The sequence below is a fragment of the Dendropsophus ebraccatus genome, chromosome 7 (genome assembly GCF_027789765.1).
Source record: "Dendropsophus ebraccatus isolate aDenEbr1 chromosome 7, aDenEbr1.pat, whole genome shotgun sequence".
In the NCBI taxonomy this organism is placed as follows: Eukaryota; Metazoa; Chordata; class Amphibia; order Anura; family Hylidae; genus Dendropsophus; species Dendropsophus ebraccatus.
Window position 1 is genome coordinate 90,072,190 of NC_091460.1, and position 23,327 is coordinate 90,095,516.

General features: G+C 45.4%; 1 protein-coding gene across 1 annotated transcript in view; it reads right to left on the reverse strand.

The window, feature by feature from the left end:
* Positions 1–23,327, reverse strand: part of LOC138797562 (tetraspanin-3-like) — a 38,008-nt gene that overhangs the window by 9,705 nt on the left and 4,976 nt on the right. The window contains exons 2-5 of the mRNA XM_069977881.1: positions 9,858–10,049; positions 7,571–7,645; positions 3,842–3,925; positions 420–572 (exon numbers count right to left, since the gene is read on the reverse strand). Of these exons, the coding sequence (XP_069833982.1) occupies positions 420–572; positions 3,842–3,925; positions 7,571–7,645; positions 9,858–10,049 (504 nt within the window). The remainder of the gene's footprint in view (positions 1–419; positions 573–3,841; positions 3,926–7,570; positions 7,646–9,857; positions 10,050–23,327) is intronic.

Genomic DNA, 23,327 nt, shown 5'->3' on the forward strand with positions numbered 1-23,327 from the left:
ATATGCACATAGGCCCCGCCCCTCTTCGATCATTGGAACAGGCTGGCCTAAAGGTCTAGGCCCCACCCCTGTAGGCCGGCCTATACCAATGGCGTCAAGGGCGGAGCTTATGTGCCGATGACATCACAGAGGGGCAGGGCCAATGGTGGTGCTGTGGGCGGGGCTAAGTGGCACTGTTGCCATGAAGCCCTGTTCACTTAGCACAATTCGCTGTTGATAAAAAAAAAAACTTTTTACTTGAACAAGCACCATGACGTATCATATAAAATAAGGTATGAAAACTGCTAAATTTACCCATTACACCTGTGTAGAGAAGTCAGAATGCAAAAAAGGGGGGACTGTGTCACTTTAAATATGATGAAAAAAAATATCAACAGCAGCAGCAACAGCCGTTTTACCTTATAGTAATAAACCGTTACCTCTAAGTACAGCTGATGTGCCTCTGAGATGTTACCGGTACACGATGCATACGCCACATTACAGCAGCTCTCAGGTACAGTGCGATTATCAGTTCTCTGGTACCACGGTGTCGTCTCCCAGTCAGAGTAGTTCTGAAGGCCGCAGCAGTGAAGCTTTACGAGAAGAATAAAAAAAATCAAAGTTTGCCTAATGCATGAACAAAATAAATCCATGAATCCATCACAACACTGCCATGTTATAAGATGGAGGTTTTGTTTTTTTTTTTGTTTTGTTTTTTTATGAGCTTTTTAAGCTTTGATCCTTTTAGAGCTTCCATGTTCATGACACGTTGCATAATACAGAAGAACGCTGGGACAGCGCAGAAGACAAGCCTCCCCCAATATAATTACCTGAAAATCCTTGCACCTATCAATCAGCTTGAGCCATGTGTGGATATAAAGGTATTAATGCACTTCAGCTTAGTTTGCAGCTTCCACAGGATTGCCAAATATGACCTTAATGGTCACTGGCTTCAACCAAGTTTGCTAAAAGGGGATCTGTTAGCTGCAATTCATGTTTCAAACTTTACCCAACAGCTATGTAACACTGTCAGCAGTTTGGAACATTGAAGGGGTATTTCACTATTCAACATGTACAATACAGCCCAAAGAATTGACATGTCGGTTCTTTGGGCAGACGGCAGAATCTGCCTGAACATAGAATAGAGCCTAGGGGACGGGAGAAACTTCGAGTGGGGGCGCGTGGCGGAAACCCCTTGAAGTTCTCCGCTCTGAATCTGTAGTGTGCATATACCCTAAAGGAAGAAATAGAAAACAATTACATTTGTGCAAAAGAAGCTCTAATTGATGGCGACGAGTAAAGACTTTGCTGGGTTGACACTACGTTTTTTTTTTTCATCCATTTTTACATTTGTGTGCATCTGCTTTGATCCGTTTTTCCACTAACTTCCATTATAAAAAAAAAAATAAATAAATAAAAGTAAAAAAGGATGCACACAAATTTTTGTAAAAATAGTTTGCAAAAAAAATTAGTGTGAACCCAGCCTTATTCAGACTCGGAAAAATTCCAGCTACAAAAACAGTGCCACCCCTGTCCCCAGGTTGTGTGTGGTATTACAGTTCACTTCAATGAAACGAGCTACAAAAGCCCCACACCCAACCTGAGGACAGGAGAGACGCTGTTTGTGGAAGAGAGCGGCCTGTGTAAGCCTGTATAACTCCTTTAAATCAATGACCAATGTGATTCTATGCAACTATATAAGTTCTATGTTCCTTTTTTCTATCATGATCTTGATGCAGTCACATGAGAACATTTCACCCCTATGAACCACTGAGAAAGGATGAATGACATGATGCCTGGGCCTCCTTGTGCACTGTGCACACTTCGCTAGGGAGGCCAGTTAGTGCCATAAGTCTAGTCAATAGCATGGCCGCTGTAATCACGGTATAGCTAATGCTGATATAAATAGAGGAGATGAAGGTTTTCACCTGAATGGCTGCAGACATGTGGAAACTGCTTCTGATTGGCTCAGGGCAGTAAGGTGCAGAACGCTCATATATGCTGAAAGCTGTGTGCGCTCCCTTACAAGGACAGGGGTCATAGTCAGCATTGGAAACCGCTCTGGGAGACATGCAGATGCAAGAGAAATAAAGTCCTCCCATTATGTATAATTCGTCAGCTCTGGATATAAATAGTGGGAAGGTGACTTTTTAGGATGCGCTGTCCTGTGTGTGTACATGTGGGTTATACAGTGAAAATCTTTTTCTTTCAAATCAACTGGTGTCAGAAAGTTATATAGATTTGTAATTTACTTCTATTTAGAAATTTCAAGTTTTGGAGTCAGAAAAAAAAATGTACCAACTCCAGCTTTAGGGTACAAACACACACACCGTATACGCAGCAGATACGCAGCAAATACGATGCTGTGTTCAGTTATTTAGATCTAATCTGCTGCGTATTTGCTGCGTATCGCAGCAGTAAATACGCTGCGTATACGGTGTGTGTGTTTGTACCCTTAAAAAAAATCTTTGAAACTTTTATAATTGCGTTTTCATATGCATATTATAAATGTTCCTATCCAATATCCAATAGTTTATGTTCCATCAATCTAAGTCCCTTATTTATAACAACCAGAAAAACCCTCTCTCACATACATTTAGTTTCCGCCGTATATCAGTAATAAAGCACTGGCCTAATTAGATAAGGGTGGTCTGGGAAAAGTTGGTGGTCACTATTTGGCAGTCAATTGTATGTGTGTGTGTGGGGGGGGGGGGGACCTGTGCTGTTCTCTTCCTGGATGCTGAAAGATTATATATATGAGCAGAAGTGTAATATGAAGATATCCTGTGTAATACAGAAAAGGAGGAGAAGACGACATTAGTAGTGTGGCAGTAACCGCTGTGCTCAGTGTGGTGTTTTCTCTCTGGGAGAAGATTCTGTGTTTTTCTTCAGTGCACTATGGCTGCAGCAGGTGTGTGTGAGAGGCGCAGAAATTAAAGGGGTATTCTAGGCAACCGTGAAAAATCCAGGGGGTACAGGGGGTGATGGAATCATAATAACAAAGTCCTATTTACCGTCCCCATGCCCCGGCAGTGCATCGTCACGGCTCATGGTCCCCCCGTGGGGCTCACAATTCTGGGATGTCACAGCCCCACTTAGAAATGCCCATTCAGCCAATCAGTGAGTGAGGCAGGGCACAGCTGCAGTCACTGACTGTCTGAGCGGGTAGCTCCTGTGGGGCCGTGATGATTCAGGAGCATGAAAGACTGTCAGCAGGAAAATACCACCTGCTCCATCTAGTCTAGTTTTGAGTTGTTCAGGACATGGTGGCTGGAGACTAGCTGCATCCACAGCACACACACAAACACATAGAAGAATCTGCTTTTTTATCTTTCCTTATTCACTCAGAAGCCGCCCCAAGATAGGGCATGTAGGACATTAGGAAGAAGCTGCTGAGCCAGATCTACTTTACACCAGTGTGAAAATAATAACTCTCCTGGTGTCTGATTGGCCATTTATGAAGGAGCTAGAGTTGGAGTCGGCGTTGGTCCCTGATAAATTTCAGGAGTTGGAGTTGTGGCTTACCGACTCCACTGCCCTGGTTATATGATATGTAGAAGTTATATAAATAAGATGTAAGTAACAGACATAATCTTTTACTCCAAAAAGTACAGGTGTATCAGGTGCAGGTCACATGCAGGAGCACAATGTAGCATCAAACTAATAAAATTTATTTTAAAACACATGAATAATTATGCGTTTTGAAGCCGAACCAGCTTTTTCCTCAGGTGCATAAATGTTAAATAATATGTAGAAGATATATGATATGTAGAAGTTATATGATATCTAGAGGTTATAAGTTATGTTATATGAAATGTAGAAGTAATATATATGTATAAGGTATATGATATGTAGAAGTTACCTCTTTTTGAACTTTGTTGACAAATGCCCCGCTCCCATTATACTGTTGAAAGGCGCTCCGCATGGGCGTCAGCTCATAGTCCAGCTACAATAGAAACAAAATATTCTTTACCAATCTGCAACATCTCTACAGTGCTAAGAGACATCTAACATTTCCATGATGGCCATTTGTGGGTCACATGACCCTGGCCAAGCTGACTAGGGATGCAATCAGACCAATCAGAATGCATATGCAGATTAGCCATGTGGAACAAGTGCTGCCTAGTGTCGGGAGGTCACTGTGCGACGTATTGGCACAAAATGGCGCCCTGTAAGTTAGTGGCGACTACACTAATGGAAAATTTTAGAACTACATGACTTCCTGGGCTGCAGGAGAGGGATGAGAAGTGCTGGAAAATGCCTGGACTGGTACTAGAGGCACAGAGGTAAGTAATGTATAACTTATGAAAAGGGAAAGAATGGAGAGAAAAAGATTTAAACCAGACAACCCCTTTAAGTGATGAATTGCATCCCCACAGGGGCCAGTGACTCCCCTCCTCGCTGAGACTGGTGCAGTGTGTGTGTGTGTGTGAGGGTGCCTTCAAACTCCCTATCAGGTGTCTTCTTCCTTAAAGGGGTTGTCCGGGATATTTTAGTAAACTAGCATTGCATTGACCTCTGTGGGTGTTGCATATTCTACATACACTGAGCGCTTACTGTGTTCTCAGGCTCAGTCACATGACCACTCTGCCTGTGTTTTCTTTACTTCCTGTGATGTCCTGTTCCCTTTCTGTTTCCTGTTCCTGCCAGTGAGGAACAGTGAGTCATCAGGTGGGCGGGGTTATGCCTCCACATTTCTTTAGCCCCACCCCTAACATCTAACTAACATCTGAGCCCAGAAGAAACTGCAGCAGTAAGGCCAGCATGACAGACTACAATCTCTGTACAGCACTGCAGCATAGGTTGGAGCTATAAACAGTAAATAAAGGAACTATGGGGGTGATTTATCAAACCTTGTGCAGAGGAACAGGGAAGCAGTTGCCCATAGCAACCAGTCAGATTCTAGGTTTCATTTTTCAAGGATTTTTTAAAAACGAAAGAAGCGATTTGATTGGTTGCAATGGATAACTGCTCTGCACAGGCTTTGCTAAATCTTCCCCTATATTGTTACTATTGTAGTGTAAAGATGTACAGTGTTAGGGTAGTGCTGCTGCTGTGTGTAATATGGAGAGGAGAGAGGCTGCTGCTGTGTGTAATATGGAGAGGAGAGAGGCTGCTGCTGTGTGTAATATGGAGAGGAGAGAGGCTGCTGCTGTGTGTAATATGGAGAGGAGAGAGGCTGCTGCTGTGTGTAATATGGAGAGGAGAGAGGCTACTGCTGTGTGTAATATGGAGAGGAGAGAGGCTGTTGCTGTGTGTAATATGGAGAGGAGAGGAGAGAGGCTGTTGCTGTGTGTAATATGGAGAGGAGAGAGGCTGCTGCTGTGTGTAATATGGAGAGGAGAGAGGCTGCTGCTGTGTGTAATATGGAGAGAGGCTGCTGCTGTGTGTAATATGGAGAGGAGAGAGGCTGCTGCTGTGTGTAATATGGAGAGGAGAGAGGATACTTCACCTCATGGCAGACACCATTATATCTATTTCTTGCTGAGGTAAACCTGCAGCAGAATCCTGCCTCATAGAACCCCCCACCTGTAGGATGGCTACTGTAGTGTATGTGTAATCCAGGACTACAACTCCTATCATGTACATGTGTGCTGGGGTTTGTAGTCCTACAACAGATAAATGAGTGAAAAAAACTAGTTTATTTGATAACATAAGTAATTGTCAGACACTGAGCCACCATGCTGCTCAAAAGACACTTGTAGTAATACAGACATATCCCTGCCTATGGGTTGAGTGGGTGAAGCTAGATTCAGAGAGGAGGGGGAGGAGCTATAGGCTTGCAGAGCTGTGATGTCACTGCTGACCCCGGTGACCTGGAAGTTCTTTATGTAAACAAACACAAATCCAAAAATCAGCAACAGAGGAGGATGCCCAGGGACATAGAGGTGAAAAAAGGTTAGAGAAAACAACTAAGGGAAAGGGACGGATTACAAATTATTCACATTTTCAATAAGAAAAAAATGTTGGACAACCTCTTTAACCAGACCCCGCACATTGAGCTTGTGCAGGGCTCTGGCTCCTCAAATGTCCGCTCAGCCAATCATTAGCTGGGGAGGGGTATTGCTGCAGCTGCTGATTGGCTGAGCTGAAAATAAAGAAGTCTCTACTAAGCCAAGTCCCGCTTCAGCCACTGATTGGCAGACTGACGGAAGAAGACACTGTTTAAAGGACAAGTCCGGCCAAAAGTATTTTTTAATACTTTATTATTACATAAGGAAAGTTAGACAAATTCCTAATATACACTTATTATGGGAAATCCACATATACTGCTTTTTTCCTCAATTTAGTAGATCATGCAGACTTCAATTTCTCTAAAAAAAATTTGATGTCATGAACCGAACCAGAGCAGGGCTAGGTGTAATTCCTATGAAGCTACCAGCAGGGGGCGCAGTATATGGAGAATTTACATTGTTATTGGGTTGCAGTCATCCATAGCAGCTTGTGCACTCACCGGTTGGCAAGAAGAGGCTCCCCGGCACCAGCCCAACCTGCACCGACTCCCTTAGCCCTCCAAAGGACCCCCCACACCCGTCAATCACACTGGCCACCCTCCCCTAGCCCTCCTGCACCCGTCCATGCTGCTAGCTGCCCTCCCCTAGCCCCATCCATGCTGCTGGCGCCCGCCCCTAGCCACATCCATGCTGCTGGCCCCACACCCGACCATGTCACCCCCCCCCCCCCCGCTAGGGCTAGGGGAGGGTGGCCAGTGTGATGGATGGGTGTGGGGGGTCCTTTGGGGGGCTAAGGGAGCTGGTGCAGGTTGGACTGGTGCCGGGGAGCCTCTTCCTGCCACCCGGTGAGTGCACAAGCTGCTATGGATGACTGCAACCCAATTACAATGTAAATTCTCCATATACATGCGCCCCCTGCTGGTAGCTTCATAGGAATTACACCCAGAGCTGCTCTGGTTCGGTTGGTGACGTCACATTTTTTTAGAGAAATTGAATTCTGCATGATCTACTAAATTGAGGAAAAAAGCAGTATATGTGCATTTCCCGTAATAAGTGTATATTAGAAATTTGTCTAACTTTCCTTATGTAATAACATATTAAAAAATACTTTTGGCCGGACTTCTCCTTTAAGTTTAACCCGCCTCTTCCCCCCAATGGAGCACCGTCTGGCCTTCAGGGGTTTTACTTTGGGCCCAAAAAAGGCCACTAAAAATGCCATACACATAAGCTGAAGAACTTCCATAGAAGTCTATGGGAGAGAAACATCCGTTTTCAGAAAAAAAAACACCCAATGCCTCAGCATGCTGCATTTTGGAAAAACTGCCACATAGCCTCAAAAATGCCAAAGAGGAGAGAAATACACCACGTGTGTAAGGCAGATCATAAACTCCCAATGACTTCATGGTAACATCTGGCCGCTGGCGTTTTTGCTAAATTTTGAGGCAGAAAGGAACCAGCTGAAACAAAACGAAGGTACGGCTCGGCTTCCTAGGCAACAACAAACCCAATGAGAACACACATCAAATTTTACTCCCCCCCCCCCCCCCAAAACACACAATGATTAGCAGAAGTGTATAGAGTAAAAGCATTACATACGGTAATAGCTATAAACCTTAGGATGAAAATCGTGTACTCACCCAATGTATACATACATATGCCAACACCACTCCAGAGATCATTAAGCAGAGCACCACCACAACACAATACATGAACTGAAAGACAAAATGACACAATGTTTGAGTCTACATTGACCAATTCTATGGCTTTATGATCTCAACGAAACAAAAAAAAAAAAAAGTGGTGCGGTAGTGCTGGTACATCGGGTCACTTGCCAGATGGTGAGGTGTGACGCCAGTTCTATGGTGGTTGACCGAGATATAGCCTAGCCCAGTGATGGTAATCTGTCATGACGCCAGTGCTGGTTGAGCACACAGGTACTGTGGCACACCTGCCTTTATTTTAATGGGACAGCTATACCTTGTTCCCCTGTGGTCAGTGACTTGCCGGGATGTTGCGAGGTCCCTTCGATACTTATCACGTTGGTCCTGAGTGAAATAATGACCCACCCGGACTATTGATACTGCCACACACAGAAAGGGGAGATCACTCAAGGAGTGTGTGTGTACTGTGTCGGTGCTTAGTGAAGGATCACAGAGTCTCTTCAGCGTAAATATAATCTTATTTACTTTGAAGATACTTGAGGTAGGAAGAAGATCATACAGCTTTGTCTTGATACAATACTTAACACTTAATAAGGTACTTAATACTTTAGCATCCAGATCTGTATTGAGAGTGGTTCAGTCATGCTGACTGAGCTGCGTGCTGAGAGGTAGAAGAAAGGATTAGTTGAGAGGAGGATGTCAAGAGAGTCTCAATCCAAATAGTACTGTGCTCTGCAGGAACTTACAGAGTAGAAATAGAAGAATACTTGAGAAGAGAGAAGATACTTGTGCCTGTGTTTTGACTCTTTGGTCTTTGCACCACCTATTGCCCTACTAGTGTCCACCTTGTTACCTGGGATGAGCGGAATGCTGAGTGTTCCCTGCTTACACCCGCGCTGCAAGATAGAGTTCATAGGCTTCTAGCAACTTTGCTCTATCCGGATCAGTTCCTTTACTTCCTTATGGATACTGTCCTGCACTCTGTGTCTCCTTGTCCAAGACGTGGGTTAGGATGATCCCTGACTTGTCCTCTGAAGGTTTAACACTGCATAGTGAAGGTGACGGTGAAGTGAAGGTTTAACACTGCATAGTGTTTAGTGGAGTTACTGGAGAAGAAACTGTACAGAGCGTTCTGGCTTGTGTCCTTCTTTTACAGAGTCCAAAGACAAAAGACCCTACACTTCCTCTACCCATGTGACTTCCTTCCAACAGCGCATATAAGGTGTGCTGTAAGTGGGTGAGGAGTGCGTATGTGAGAAGTAAGAAGAGAGATGATAGGTGAAAAGAAGAAAGTACTCTCATTGGCATACAGATCCGTGTGACACACAAATAAACAATAACCCTTTGCATCCTACAGCCATGCAATAACGACATCTTGTGGCGAAACTCTGGTACTACAAGATCAGACTGCCTGGCTTCAATAGAGAAGTCATCATTCACAATGCAATAAAGCAAGTTTGCAATTGACATAATAATTTTTAGCTTGCTTTATTTCACATTGCTTCACATACTGTTGATTTACATTTTAACAGGTACACTTTAAAGCAAATCTGCACTGACCAGTATCCAACCCAGACCCGCTGGTGTTGTTTTATACGCAAAAAAGTTTTATTCTAGTGGCAAGGCCAAAATAAGCCAGGACCTAGAAAATCTGTGGGGGAGAGGCACTGCAGGCTTAGAGCACTGATGCTCTAATCTCCACCTTATTGACGTATTACCTTGATGCAGAAATCAAATTAGTTTTTCCTAGAATACCAGCCCCAGGACCGACCCCTGGACTGGACATGCCGTAAAGTGTACAAAACAGCATCGGCGGTTTGGGGGTGGGTACCATCCACTACAGCTTTGCTTTAAAGTGGTTGTCCACATTGGTTGCCTGCCTGTCCTGACAATACTGATGCAGGGGGGACTCTTCATACTTATGCTGCCCTATAAAGCACTATATATACACAGGGGGGGGGCACTTCATACTTACACTGCCTGCCCTGTGATAGCTGCTGTGTGTAGTACTGTATATCCAAGGGGGGGGGGGGGGGGGGGGGGTCAGGGTGGCACTTTATATGTACACTGACTTTTGATAGCTGTTCTATAAAGTATTGTATATGCGTGGAGTTGACACTTCATATTTACGCTGCTCTGTGATAGTTGATCTACATAGTACTGTATATACGAGGGGGGAGGCACTTCATAGGACAAATCATACTGCCCTGTGATAGCTGCTGTATAAAGCACTGTATATATAGGGGGGACATTTCATACTTACTGTTCCTTGTTGACAGCGGGAACCTCGATTTGAAATTTTGAATCCCAATAGGCCATTAATAACTAGAACAATGGCTCCACTTATAGCAAAACCACTAGGTAAAAGTATGTGAAAGCCAAGAAAAAAAGGCGTGTATCCTCTATAAAGAGATATCAGGAAGTATCCAGCAAATACCAGCACTGCAGCAGAAACCTGTGAAAAGAACAGTCATCAGATCAGATCTACAACATTATCACATAGGTTTTCCGGGCTTTACCAAAAACTGCCCACGTTTTCTGTAAAACCTGACCTGAGGAATACAGATAACATTGGACATTCTTACTATAAGACTGCTTGAGGAATCTTCCCCTTAAAGCGTCACAATGGGCCGCTGCCAGATCAGTTCCTCGGTTAATTCGGAATTTGGGTCTGCGTGGATACGGACACAAAATGGGAGCAGCGCATTACGGGCTCACTGCGTGTACGTAAGAGGGGAAGGGACCTCACATATACTGCCCAAGCTTAAATTTACTTTATTCAATGTCAGGAGTTAAACTGCTTTTTTTGAACCGCAGCCTGGTTCCCCCGTACGGCGCCGTTCAATTCATGGTTATCGGGTTGGGGGTGAAGCACTTAAGCCGGGCCGGCCCGCCCCCAGTGGGAGGAAACCCCTGCCCCTCCATGACACTGCTCCTTTAGAATCAATGGAGCCGCATCATGGAGGGGCGGGGGTTTCCTCCCACTGGGGGCGGGCCAGCCTGCCTCCAGTGCTTCGCCCCCATCCCGGTAAACAAAAATTAAACGATGCCGTACGGGGGAACCGGGCCGCGGTTCAAAAAAAAAAAGGACCTCGGCACCAGCTTCCCCATGAGGGCGCCGTTCGACTCGTGCGATTTTAAAGAGAGTGTACCTGATGGTACATTCTCTTTAAGCCCCAAGCATAGGAATTAAAGGAAGCTGTCACTTAGAAAATAACTAATGCCAGACAAGTCCATCTCAGAAGCAAAGGCAGGATGGTTCAGCCAGAGACCAAAGATGATGTAGGAGAACCCCTGGGGGCATGAGGAGGTAAGAATAGGCCGTTATGTTATATACAAAGTACTACTCCCCCATTATCTGCAGATAATGGGGGAGTAGTACCTGTGCTATTAATGAAGAAAGAAAACGCAGGGCACTCACCGTTAGTTGCTATTCAGACCATCCAATTTATTTTGGTATGCAGGGGTAGCGGGGGAGACAGGAATGGGTCAACCCATTCCTGTCTCCCCCGCTACCCCTGCATACCAAAATAAATTGGATGGTCTGAATAGCAACTAACGGTGAGTGCCCTGCGTTTTCTTTCTTCATTAATAGCACAGGTACTACTCCCCCATTATCTGCAGATAATGGGGGAGTAGTACTTTGTATATGTGCCCAGCACCGAGCAGGGTGGGAGGGGGGAGGTAGATGGCACTTCTCTCCCTCCCTGCTTGGTGCCCTGCAAATGTATTCATTGAATACATTTATGGGATACTTTGGGGAGTAAGGACACTTGCTCCCCAAAGTATTCCATAAATGTATTCATGAAGTCACAAAAGTACAGTACATAACATTACATTCACATACACTGTAATTCCTATGGAGTGTCCAGCAGGGGCGCACTATATATAGAAGTCAATGGTACTCATTGACTTCTATATAGAGAGCGCCCCCTGCTGGACACTCCATAGGAATTACATCATTCGTCGTGACGTCACTGGATCCCATAATTAATGTACATTAGAAAATTGTATAACTTTCCATAAGTAATAACATATAAAAAAATAATTTTGGCCGGACTTCTCCTTTAAATCATTGAGGGTGGGACTACCTCGGCCAGCTCATCCTTGTAATGAATATTGTGACAGTCCGAGATGGATCGGTGCATTGAGGGTGGAAGTCCCATACCCAATGCACCATAATCCCTCATTAGTATATAACTACAAACATCCTGAAAACTGCACTAAGGATCAAAGTAAGAAACTTATTTTTATCCTCAGTGCCCTGTTCACTATAGGGACATATCAGGTAACATGCTTCATCCTGACCCCCCTTCTGTCTAACTTGTTTATTAATGATATTAAAGGGGTATTCCCCCAAGACCTAAAAAAATAAAATGCTCCCAAAACTTGCTTGTCTTACTTACCAAGTCCCCCTGAGTACGGAGCGGTTTGGGGTGCGGATTTCATTCCTTACAGGTTCTTTAAAGCGTACCCGTCATCAAGTGTGAAAAAAAAAATCCATGCAGGCTTGTTCGGGCAGTGTGATTCCTACTAGATCCTTTTTAAAAAAAAAATTGTTTTACTCTTTTGCTTTGGCAGCAATTCTCCTCATACCTCTGCTCACCTAATCTGCAGTTCTTCTAAACTGTGTGGGTGTGTACAGAAAGTGATGTCATCTGCCCTCACAGCTGCCTAGTATGGGCAACACTAGTATATGGTGTTGTATAGAGGGCTACATACTCTACAGACTACAAAGCACTCTAACATCTGTCTTGTTCAGATGTAGCAGAGCTGAGAATGTCAAGTGTCTCCTTCAGCGCACCAATGTAAGGGTATGTTCACATCTCGTTTTTTGCCCTCACGTCGGGCTACACGTCAGAAATCAGTGCAAAAAGGATGCTGACGTGCAGCCTGGCGTATGGCCGACGGCCACATGACAGCCACATTGACCTAAATGAGCAGGACGGAGTCATTATGTGACTGACTACTGCTCATTTGCGGGACGTACACAGCTTTTATGCAGGACTTTAAAAGAGATGTGAACATGCCCTAACCAACATATAATTAGTATCACAAATATTATAAAATAAACTCAGCTGCACTATTCATACAAACATGCACAGGTCACTGTACAAGCTTCTGGCAAACTCAGCTCTGCTACATTTTGGAAGTGGCCTTTTCTCAGCCAGCAAGTAGCTTCTATAATGCAGGCTTGTTCAACACACCTTCTCCCCAAAGTAACTAATACCACCATACCTCCGAAAGTTATACAAATCCCTAATATACATTAATTATGGGAAATGCTCATATAGTGCTATTTCCCTCAATTTAGTTGATCAGGCAGGCTTACTTCCTCAAAAAAAGGTGACGTCACGTCTCAAGTGTATGCACCAGCAGGGGGCGCATGTACAAGTATAGAAATGGAATAGATGTCTCTTCTCCCTCCCTTTGCTGGTCCCCCCTCCCTCTGTCCCATCCCCCTGCCCACTCCTATTACAGCTGCTGCAGCGGGGTGAGCACTCCTTATCCGACGCTCACCCCAACTAGCTGGCCGTCTCCGCTCTGGGCAGGGTAAGCGCTCATGTATCTTCTAACTTGCCGCCCTTCATGTAAGCCGGCCGAACCGTCCCCTGCATGAGACTGGGCGAAAGGTGAGCGCTCCTGCACGGAACCGGAGATGGGAGGCTAGTTGGGGTGAGCATCGGATAAGGAGCGCTCACCCTGTGACAGAGGGAGGGGGGGTCCAGCACAGGGAGGGAGAATAGACGTCTATTCCATTTCCATACTTCTACATACGCCCCCTGCTGGTGCATACACTTTTTTTTTTTTTTTTTTGAGGAAGCAATGCTGGGTTTACACGGAACGATAATCGTACGTGTAAACGCAGCAAACGATCAAACGACGAGCGAGAAATCGTTCATTTTGATCTTTTATCTTGTTCTTAAATCGACGTTTGCAAAAAATTCGCCGATCGTTTCGTCTAAACAGTTGTCGCGCAAAAGTCCGGCCGCCCGCCGTTCGCAGCTCGCCCCCCCCCCCCCCACCCGCTCATCCGCAGCCCGGCCCCCCGCGCCGGCTCGATCGGCACCCCCGCGGCCGCTCTGATCGCCATCCCCGCCGACACTCTGATCGCCCCCGCCGCCCCGGACACGAGCATATGTTACCTGCTCCGCGTAGCAGGTCTTCAAAATCCCCGGCTCCTCTCTTCAGTGCATTGATTGGCTGAAGAGGAGAGCCGGGAATTTCAAACGGCTCCTCTTCAGCCAATCAGTGCTCCTCTTCGGCGGCGCCGGCAATCGGAGAGGTGGCGGCACGGGAGGCGATCGGAGCGGCAGGGGTGGCAAATGGGGTGGCGCAGGGGGCTGCGGATGAGCAAGGGGCAAGGCTGCGGGTGCGCGATCGTAAAAAGATTTTTCCGTACGATATATCGTACCGTTTAAACGCTGATCGTTATGAAAAAAAAAATTGTTACTCCGACATCGTTAATCGTACGATCGGGCCAATTATCGTTTCGTGTAAACACAGCATAAGCCTGCCTGATCAACTAAATTGAGGGAAATCGCACTATATGTGCATTTCCCATAATTAGTGTATATTAGGGATTTGTATAACTTTCTTTATTTAATAACATATTTAATAATACATTTTGCCCGAAGTACCCCTTTAATACCAGTATATAAAAAATATATATAATAATGCCACACTGGGACCACCACCTTTACCACTGTATACTTTAACACACTATATACAGTATACAGCAAGAGATCAGTGATAACCGGCAGGGGCTATGTACAATGCTGGAGGAAGAAAGGGGGGTCTCTGCACTGTAGAAAAGGTATATATAGGGCTGGGGAGTGGATATATACACTGCTGGGACTAGGGAAGGGTGGATTCTGCAATGTTGGAGAAGGTATATATAGGAAGAGGGTATATACAGTGCTGGGAGGAGGAAAGGGGGGATTCTGCACTGTGGAAAAGGTATATACAGGAAAGGGGGTATATACAGTGATACAGTGCTGGGAGGAGGGAAGGGGGGATTCTGCACTGTGGAAAAGATATATACAGGGAAGGGGGGTATATACAGTGCTGGGAGGAGGGAAGGGGGCACTTGTGATATGCTGAGGAGAGGGGATATACTGTGTGTGTGTGTGTGTGTGTGCGTGCGTGCGTGCACAGGGGCGGGCTGGTCCTCCCCAGTACACCTAAGGGCTGCAGCGGCTGGATGTTATTAATGCCGCTCTGCCACTTTAAAGCTGTCCCCTGAAGTAGCGTCAGCTGCATTTGCTTTCCGGGAGTCAGCAGCATGAGGCTGACTCTTCCTTACACTTCCCTTTACTCATTGGTGGTGTAGGCAGCCTGTTCCATCAGTGAGTAAGGAGAAGTGCACAGCTCACGGAAGAGGATGGAGGAGGGAGAAGAGGACGCCTGCCGAGAGAGGAGCCGCCCACCTCCAGGACTGGTATCTGGGGTTGGGGGGGGGGGGTTCGGTGTCTGGGGGGGTTACTGTATAGTACTGGTGTCTGTAAGACACCAATACTATACAATAGCCTAGGACTGGCTGGAGCAGGGGATACTTACCTCCCTGTTTCACCAAACCAGTGCCTCCATCGTGATTCAGGCAGTGCGATTAGCACTGCCTGCATCTCTCTGCTCTGGCCAGACCTGACTAGAAGAGGCCAGAACAACAGAGCACCTCGGGACCAGTTTAGTGAGTATATTGGGGAGGGGGAGGACATTGTAGTTTGTTCTGTAACATATGACTCTCCAGTTATTGTAGAACTACAACTCCCATTGTACCCTGGTGGCAGGACATGATAGGAGTTGTAGTTTGGTAACAGCTGAGGAGCCACTGGTTAGGAAGCAACCATTTAGTGATACAGTTCATTTTGTAGTGTTCTCCAACCTGTGACTCCTCAGTAGTGCAAAACTACAACTACCCATCATGACCTGGTGGCAGGAGATAATGAGGATTGTAGTTTAGGAACAGCAAGAAGATCACACTAAATAAGCTGTACCCCTAAAAGATTTCTTCCTAACAGATGCTCCTCAGCTGTTACCAAACTACAACACCCATCATGCCCTGCTTGCCGGATATAATGGGGGTTGCAGTTTAGGAACATCAGGAGGGTCACATGGTGGAGACACTAAATATCATTACTTCCTAACAGCGGCCCTTCAGCTGCTACCAAACTACAACTCTCATCACGTCCTGCCACCAGGATACAATGGGAGTTGTAGTTTTGCCACTGGTAGGGAAACAATAATTTAGGAGGGCAGTTTTTTTCTTATAGTGTTCTCCAACATGTGACCCTCCAGTCGCTACAAGACTAAAACTCCCATTATGTGCTGCTGGCATAATGGAGGTTGTAGTTTAGGAACACCTGAGAAGACACTGGTTAGGCAACAGTGGCACTATTATAGACACAGTTCATAGGAAACACAGTTTATGCAGGGGGGCAGTGGCACAGTTCATTAGGACAAAGGGGTACCATTCACTTCGCACAAGGTGGGGGGGGGGGGCTTACTGCACATAGGGGCACAAAGTGAAAGCCCAGCTTGCGATGAGGCCACAAAGGGGGGGGGGGGGGGGCTAACTACAGAGGGCAAAGAGAGGGGGCACAACCACAGATGGGGAACAAAGGGGGGTCTCATTACAGATCAGGGCACGAAGAGGTGGTCTTACTACAGATGAGGTGGGTAAAGGTGCTGTAAAAGTAAGGTGCTTAACCCCTTAAGGTCAAAGCCTATTTTCATTTTTGTGCTTTTGCTTATTCCATTTTAAGTTTAAAAGTCCATAGCGCTTGCATTTTTTCACCTAGAGACGTATATGAGCGCTTATTTTTTGCCAAACCAATTGTACTTTGCAATGACAGGAATTATTTTTCCATAACATATGCTGCGAAACCGGAAAAAAATCATTTGCACTGTCAAATTGAAAAAAAAACGAATTTGTTTTGATTTCGGGGAGTTTTGCATTTACGCCATCCGTCCTATGGTAAAACTGACTTGTTATGCATGTTCCTCAAGTCGTTACGATTACTATGATATATAACATGTATAACTTATATTGTATCGGATGGCCTGTAAAAAATTCAAACCATTGTTAACAAATATACGTTCCTTAAAATCGCTCCATTCCCAGGCTTATAGCGCTTTTATCCTTTGGTCTATGGGGCTGTGTCAGGTGTCAGTTTTTGCGCCATGATGTGTTCTTTCTATCGGTACCTTGATTGCGCATATACGACTTTTTGATCGTTTTTTATTAAATTTTTTCTGGATTTGATGCGACCAAAAATGCGCAATTTTGCACTTTGGAATTTTTTGCGCTGACGCCGTTTACCGTGCGAGATCAGGAATGTGATTAATTAATAGTTCGGGCGATTACGCGCGCGGCGATACTAAATATGTTTATTTATTTATTTATATTTATAAAATGGGAAAAGGGGGGTGATTTGGACTTTTATTAGGGGAGGGGATTTTTTATTAATAAAAACACTTTTTTTTACTTTTTTTTTTACTGTAACTAGAAGCCCCCCTGGGGGGCTTGTATATACATAGCACTGATCTCTCATACAGATCAATGCTGTGTATATACACAGCAAAGATCGATTAGATCGGTCATAGATTACTATGGCCTGCTGCAGGCCATAGCAATCTATTGCCAAGCCGGGATCAGCGTCATTCCGACTCTGAGGCCCGGCACAGGCAGAAGAACGGATCGCATCGCGGGGGGGAGATCCGTCCCACTAGACACCAGGGACGTGAGGTCTGAAGCCTCTAAGTGCAGCTGTCAGGTTTGACAGCTGCACTTAGAGGCTTAATTAGCCGGCGCGGCAACGGGACCCGCGCCGGCTAATAGAGGCACTGCCCGGCTGCACGTGTCAGCCGAGATCAGCGCCGTTTAGAGCGGGGTCCTGGCGGGACCCCGCTCTGAACACCCCGAGCGGCACCATGACGTATCAGATACGTCATGGGTCGCTAAGGGGAAAAGGTGTTTGTCTGGCAGATACTGCTGTGATGATTTGTGGTTAGAAAAAGTCTTCATAATGGGAAAGAAAAGATCAGAGAAGACGTCACCTGTGAGTCACTGGATGTGTCTGCACTGTATTGACATGGTATACAGAGCTTGTGTAGAGCTAGTATCTACTTCTATTTGGTCACTGTATGGGGGACTATTGAACCCTGTGTGGTGGAGTGTAGTACCAGTATAGTAGTAATTCTTGTGGAGTGACAGTATTATTAAGTAACCATTTATAATGTAGTTACTATGTGATTGTAGTATGTGGTACATAGTGTGGCGGTATTATGTGTCCATTTTATACTAGTATTATTGGTAATATTCGTATACAGGGTTTGGTCAGTACTAGTATAATGTTTATGTCTATACCAGGTACAATCCAATCCAAAGCAGATTACACTCTGGCCTCATATAAAAATCCTGGGGGGGGGGGGGACATAAAAAAAAAGAATCTATACTTCCCTGTGCCCCAGCTCTCTCAGAGATGCCGTTATTCTGTTCCTCCCGATCCTGCATTTTCATGTCCCGGCAGGAAGTACCCACTCGCCCCAGTACGTGATGTTGCAGGACCAAAGCTGCATGAGGCCGGTCTGTGAGCAGTGACGCTGCACTGCGAGTGCACGAGGACAGGTAAGTATGGATGCTTTATTATGTTCCCCTTACCCCCTGCCGGCTTGGGATGTTTAGGTTCAACAAGAGTTCTCCTTTAAGTATATGTGCCGTGATGATTCTCCACTACTCATGGGCGACTGCTGTGTGCTTGCCCCCCAAGCTAAAGTTTGCTAGCCAGCCCCCGTGTGTGTATGTGTGTGGAGAGAGGGGATATAGAGGACTGGGGGCTCTCTCTGATGTGCTGGGGAGGGTATACATACCAAGCTGAGGTTGGTGGCATGTGGTTGAGCTGAACACTGATGTCTCCACATGGCTGCTTACTGCTTCTGTGTGTGTGTGGGCTGCCACTTCCTGCCTCTCCGTCTCTTTTAACAGAGAAAAGACGAGCTGAAAGCATGGACTGCAGTTTTGGCAGGAAGGGAGACACCTGGTGGACAGATGTTTAGTGTAGATTTAAACATAAAAAAAAAAAAAAAAAAGTATATTGCAAAAATGATTGTTATCACAACCCCTGTTGATTTATAATAATAATAATAAAAAAAAATTGTGACAGTGCCTCTTTAACCCTTTGAGGACCAGGCCCAAAATGACCCAGTGGACCACGCAAATTTTGATCTTAGTGTTTCCGTTTTTCCCTCCTCCCCTTCTAAGAGCTCTAGCACTCTCAGTTTTCTATCTACAGGCCATGTAAGTGCTTATTTTTTACAGGAATAGTTGTACTGTGTAATGGCGTCATTCATTTTACCATAATATGTATGATGGAATCCCAAATATATTATTTATGAAGATATAAATAGGTGAAATCGTCAAAAAAGAATGCAATATTGTAACGTTTGGGGGGTTCCTGTGTCTACGTAATGCACTATATGGTAACAGCGACATGATACTATTATTCTATAGGTCAGTCCGAACACAACCACATGCAGGTTACACAGATTCTGTAATGTTATATATATATTTTTTTTATGAAATCCTTTTTTTGGCAATTAAATATTAATAAAATGGGACTATTGTGACACTGTATGGGGTGTCATTTTTTCCGCCATGATCTCTAGTTTTTATTAATACCATATTTTTGAAGATCGGACGTTTTGATCACTTTTTATTGATTTTTTTTAATATATAATGTAACATAAAATCGGTAATCTGCGCACTTTTTTCCCTCTTTTCTTGTACGCCGTTCACCGATCACAATGACGCTTGTTATATTTTAATAGATCGGACAATTATGCACGCTACGGTATATTATATGTTTATCTATTTATTTATTTTTATATGTTTTATTTATGTAATAGAATAGGGGGGATTATTTCAACTTTTATTGGGGGAGGGTTTTGGGGTAGTGTAATAGTGTTTTGAACTTTTTTTTTTTTTTTTACACATTTGAAGTCCCTTTGGGGGACTTTTACATACACTAGTTTGATTTCTACACTGATGATTGCTATGCCATAGGCATAGCATTGATCAGTGTTATCGGCGATCTGCTAATTGAGCCTGACTGTGCAGGTTCATTGTAGCAGATCGCCGATCGGACCGCATGGAGGCAGGTGAGAGACCTCCGGCGGTCCGTTTCAACGATCGGGACCCCGGGGGTCCCGATCGGTAAGTGACAGGGGACTCCCCCTGTCACTTACACTTTAACCCCTTAAACGACCGCGGCGTTTATGACACGCGGCAGCGCGATCGCTGCAGCGTGTCATTACCGGTGAGGTCCCGGCTGCTCACTGCAGCCGGCCCCCACCTCCTATGAAGCGTGCTCCGCTCCGGAGCGCGCTTCATAGCGGGAGAAACACCCAGGACGTAGAGTTACGTCATGGGTCGTCTGGGGACAGACTTCCATGACGTAACCCTACGTCCAGGGTCGTCTAGGAGTTAAAAAATTAAAGGTGGAATCTGATTGGTTGCTAGGGGCAACTAAGACAATTCTGCTTTACACCAGTTTGATAAATCTCCCCCATAGTGCCTGTTTTGCAGTAAAAATTAAGTCCTTTCTCTAACGGCCATTAGGAGCCAGACCTGGAATCTGACAAGGTGTCAATGGCGTCTATGTGAGTCTGTGTAACATTATTGTACCCATAGTACAGTGGTCACAAAGCTAGTAGTTTGCAAAGGGACAACTTTGGGCATGCCGGGAGTTTTAGTTTTCAAACCAATGAAGATCATTGCTATTGGAGATCCTCTCAGTACTCTCTGCTTAGGTAATGCACAAGCAGCCATATGAGAGAAGGGCAAGTTCTACAGGGCCCCAATACAGGCAGTGCACTATGTTGTCTGACATCCACTCCTACATGAGGTTATTTTCATGAAGGGGGATAGAGAGTATGTAGTGTGTAAAAATGGACCTTTGAGGATTTTAGAGAAGAATTGCGGACATTTTTCTCACCAGTGATGATGGGTTACTTCCGGCCTTCAATCTACATGGAGACAGAAGAGGGAGCAGTGACGTAGTGGGGTGGTTCCAGCCTAATGCACACACACTCTAGGCCATGCCAGTTTGGCACAGGGCTGCATGTTTAAAAGTTGTTTTTTAGAACAATAACTGCATCACCTGCTGAACGGATCCCAGGACAGATCTTGGATTAACAGCAACTATCTAAAGGTACAAGTGGTTTGGGGGGGACAGATTGTGGGTACAGAGTCGCTTTAAGCCAAAGCCAGGAGTGGATTCGAAAAGGGGAGAAATCTCAGTCTTGCCATTATTACCTGTTCCCTGTTTATAGTCCATTGGTGGCTTTGGTTCAAAAAAATCTGTCAGATAATCTGTTGGTGTAATAGGGCCCTTAAAGGGGTAGTGCGGCGGTAAAGAATTATTCACAGACTAACACACATTACAAAGTTATACAACTTTGTAATGTATGTTATGTCTTTGAATGGCCCCCTTCCCCGTGTCCCACCTCCCCCACCCGTGTACCCGGAAGTGTGGTGCGCTATACTCACCTGTCACGTGCCGACACCAGTCTTCGATCTTCAGCGAGTGACGTCTTCTTCGGGCTGCCGGCGAACAGCTCCGACTGTCCCGAATGCCGTCCGCCCTCTGCAGCGTCATCCAATGCTCAGCTGCGATTGGCTGAGCATAACTGTGGCGGCGGAGGGGGGACGGGCGGCAGCGACTCGGCCGTCCGTTCCGAAGATGACGTTTGGCACAACATGGCGGACGGCCCTCGACACGGATCAGGTAATGTATAATGCACCAACACTTCCGGGTACACGGGTGGGGGTGGTGTGACAGGGGGAACGGGGCGATTCACAGACATAACATACATTGTTGTATAACTTTGTAATGTGTGTTATTCTGTGAATAATTTCTGAGCGCCGCACTACCCCTTTAAAGGGATTTATGTGGGCAATTCCTACACAGTATCCAAGCACACTCCCAGTATACATTCTGGCTGGGTGGTCTTTGGGGGTGCCAAAAGCAAATTCTGCACAGGGCGGAATCTACCCTTAGGCCGGCCCTAAATGCATCCCACGCGCCTGCTTTGCACACACTCTCTCTGTGTCGATACAACTCACAGGGCCCATACATAATGTGTCATACCTAGCTACTGGGGCCTTTCTGTCTAAAGGGGGCATATCTGATTATAAGAAGCATTGCATCTAGCTACAGGGTGGGCATTATTACTGGCCACAGGGGCTGTTATTATTGGAAACAGGCATTAATAATAGCTACAAGGGGCATTATTACTAGGGAAGGGGCATTAATTATTGGGGAAAGGGGATTTAGTATTACTGACTATGGGGGAGGGGATTTATTATTTGACATTACTTGAGCATTATTACTAAGTCTTACAGGTCAGTCACACTATTAGAGTATATGCACACTGAGCAATTCTCAAGGAATTGAAGAGGAAAGTTTTCTGCTTGAATTTCCTCGCCTATTCAGCTCAGGCAATGTAGGAGCAGAAGCATATAGCATTGCTTACCTGTCTTACCCAGTTTTGAAACTTCCAAAAATCCATTTGTTTTGGGGGGTTTTGTTCTGTATTTTGTGGCTGTACTTCCTGGTTGAGCAGTTCTACACAGTACTACAGGTTCCAGAATGAAATGCTTTCCCACAGCTGTTCATTACAGTCCTCCACCCTGCCCATTCCCCGCCTTAAACTGTTGAAGAACATCTAGGCTGTGTTCACACATGGCAGTTTCATTGTGTTATTGAATTATTTGCAGTACTTTATCATTTCATTGTGGTCCTACCCACACACATAGTGCGCTGTATTCTCTACCTGTGACACCACACAGCACGCTGTATTCTCTACCTGTAACACCACACAGCACGCTATATTCTCTACCTGTAACACCACACAGCACACTATATTCTCTATGTGTAACATCACAAAGCGCGCTGTACCTCTACCTGTAACACCACACAGCACACTGTATTCTCTACCTGTAACACCACACAGCACACTGTATTCTCTACCTGTAACACCACACAGCACACTGTATTCTCTACCTGTAACACCACACAGCACACTGTATCCTTTACCTGTAACACCACACAGCACGCTGTATTCTCTACCTGTAACACCCCATAGCACACTGTATTCTCTACCTGTAATGCCACACAGCACGCTGTATTCTCTACCTGTAACACCACGCTGTACCTCTACCTGTAACACCACACAGCACACTATATACTCTACCTGTAACACCACACAGCACGCTGTATTCTCTACCTGTAACACCACACAGCACGCTATATTCTCTACCTGTAACACCACACAGCACACTATATTCTCTATGTGTAACATCACAAAGCGCCCTGTACCTCTACCTGTAACACCACACAGCACACTATATACTCTACCTGTAACACCACACAGCACGCTGTATTCTCTACCTGTAACACCACACAGCACACTGTATTCTCTACCTGTAACACCACACAGCACACTGTATTCTTTACCTGTAACCCCACACAGCATGCTGTATTCTCTACCTGTAACACCACACAGCACACTGTATACTCTACCTGAAACACCACACTGTACTCTCTACCTGTAACACCACACAGCACACTGTATTCTCTATCTGTAACACCACACAGCACGCTGTATTCTCTACTTGTAACACCACACAGCACGCTGTATTCTCTACCTGTAACACCACACAGCACGCTGT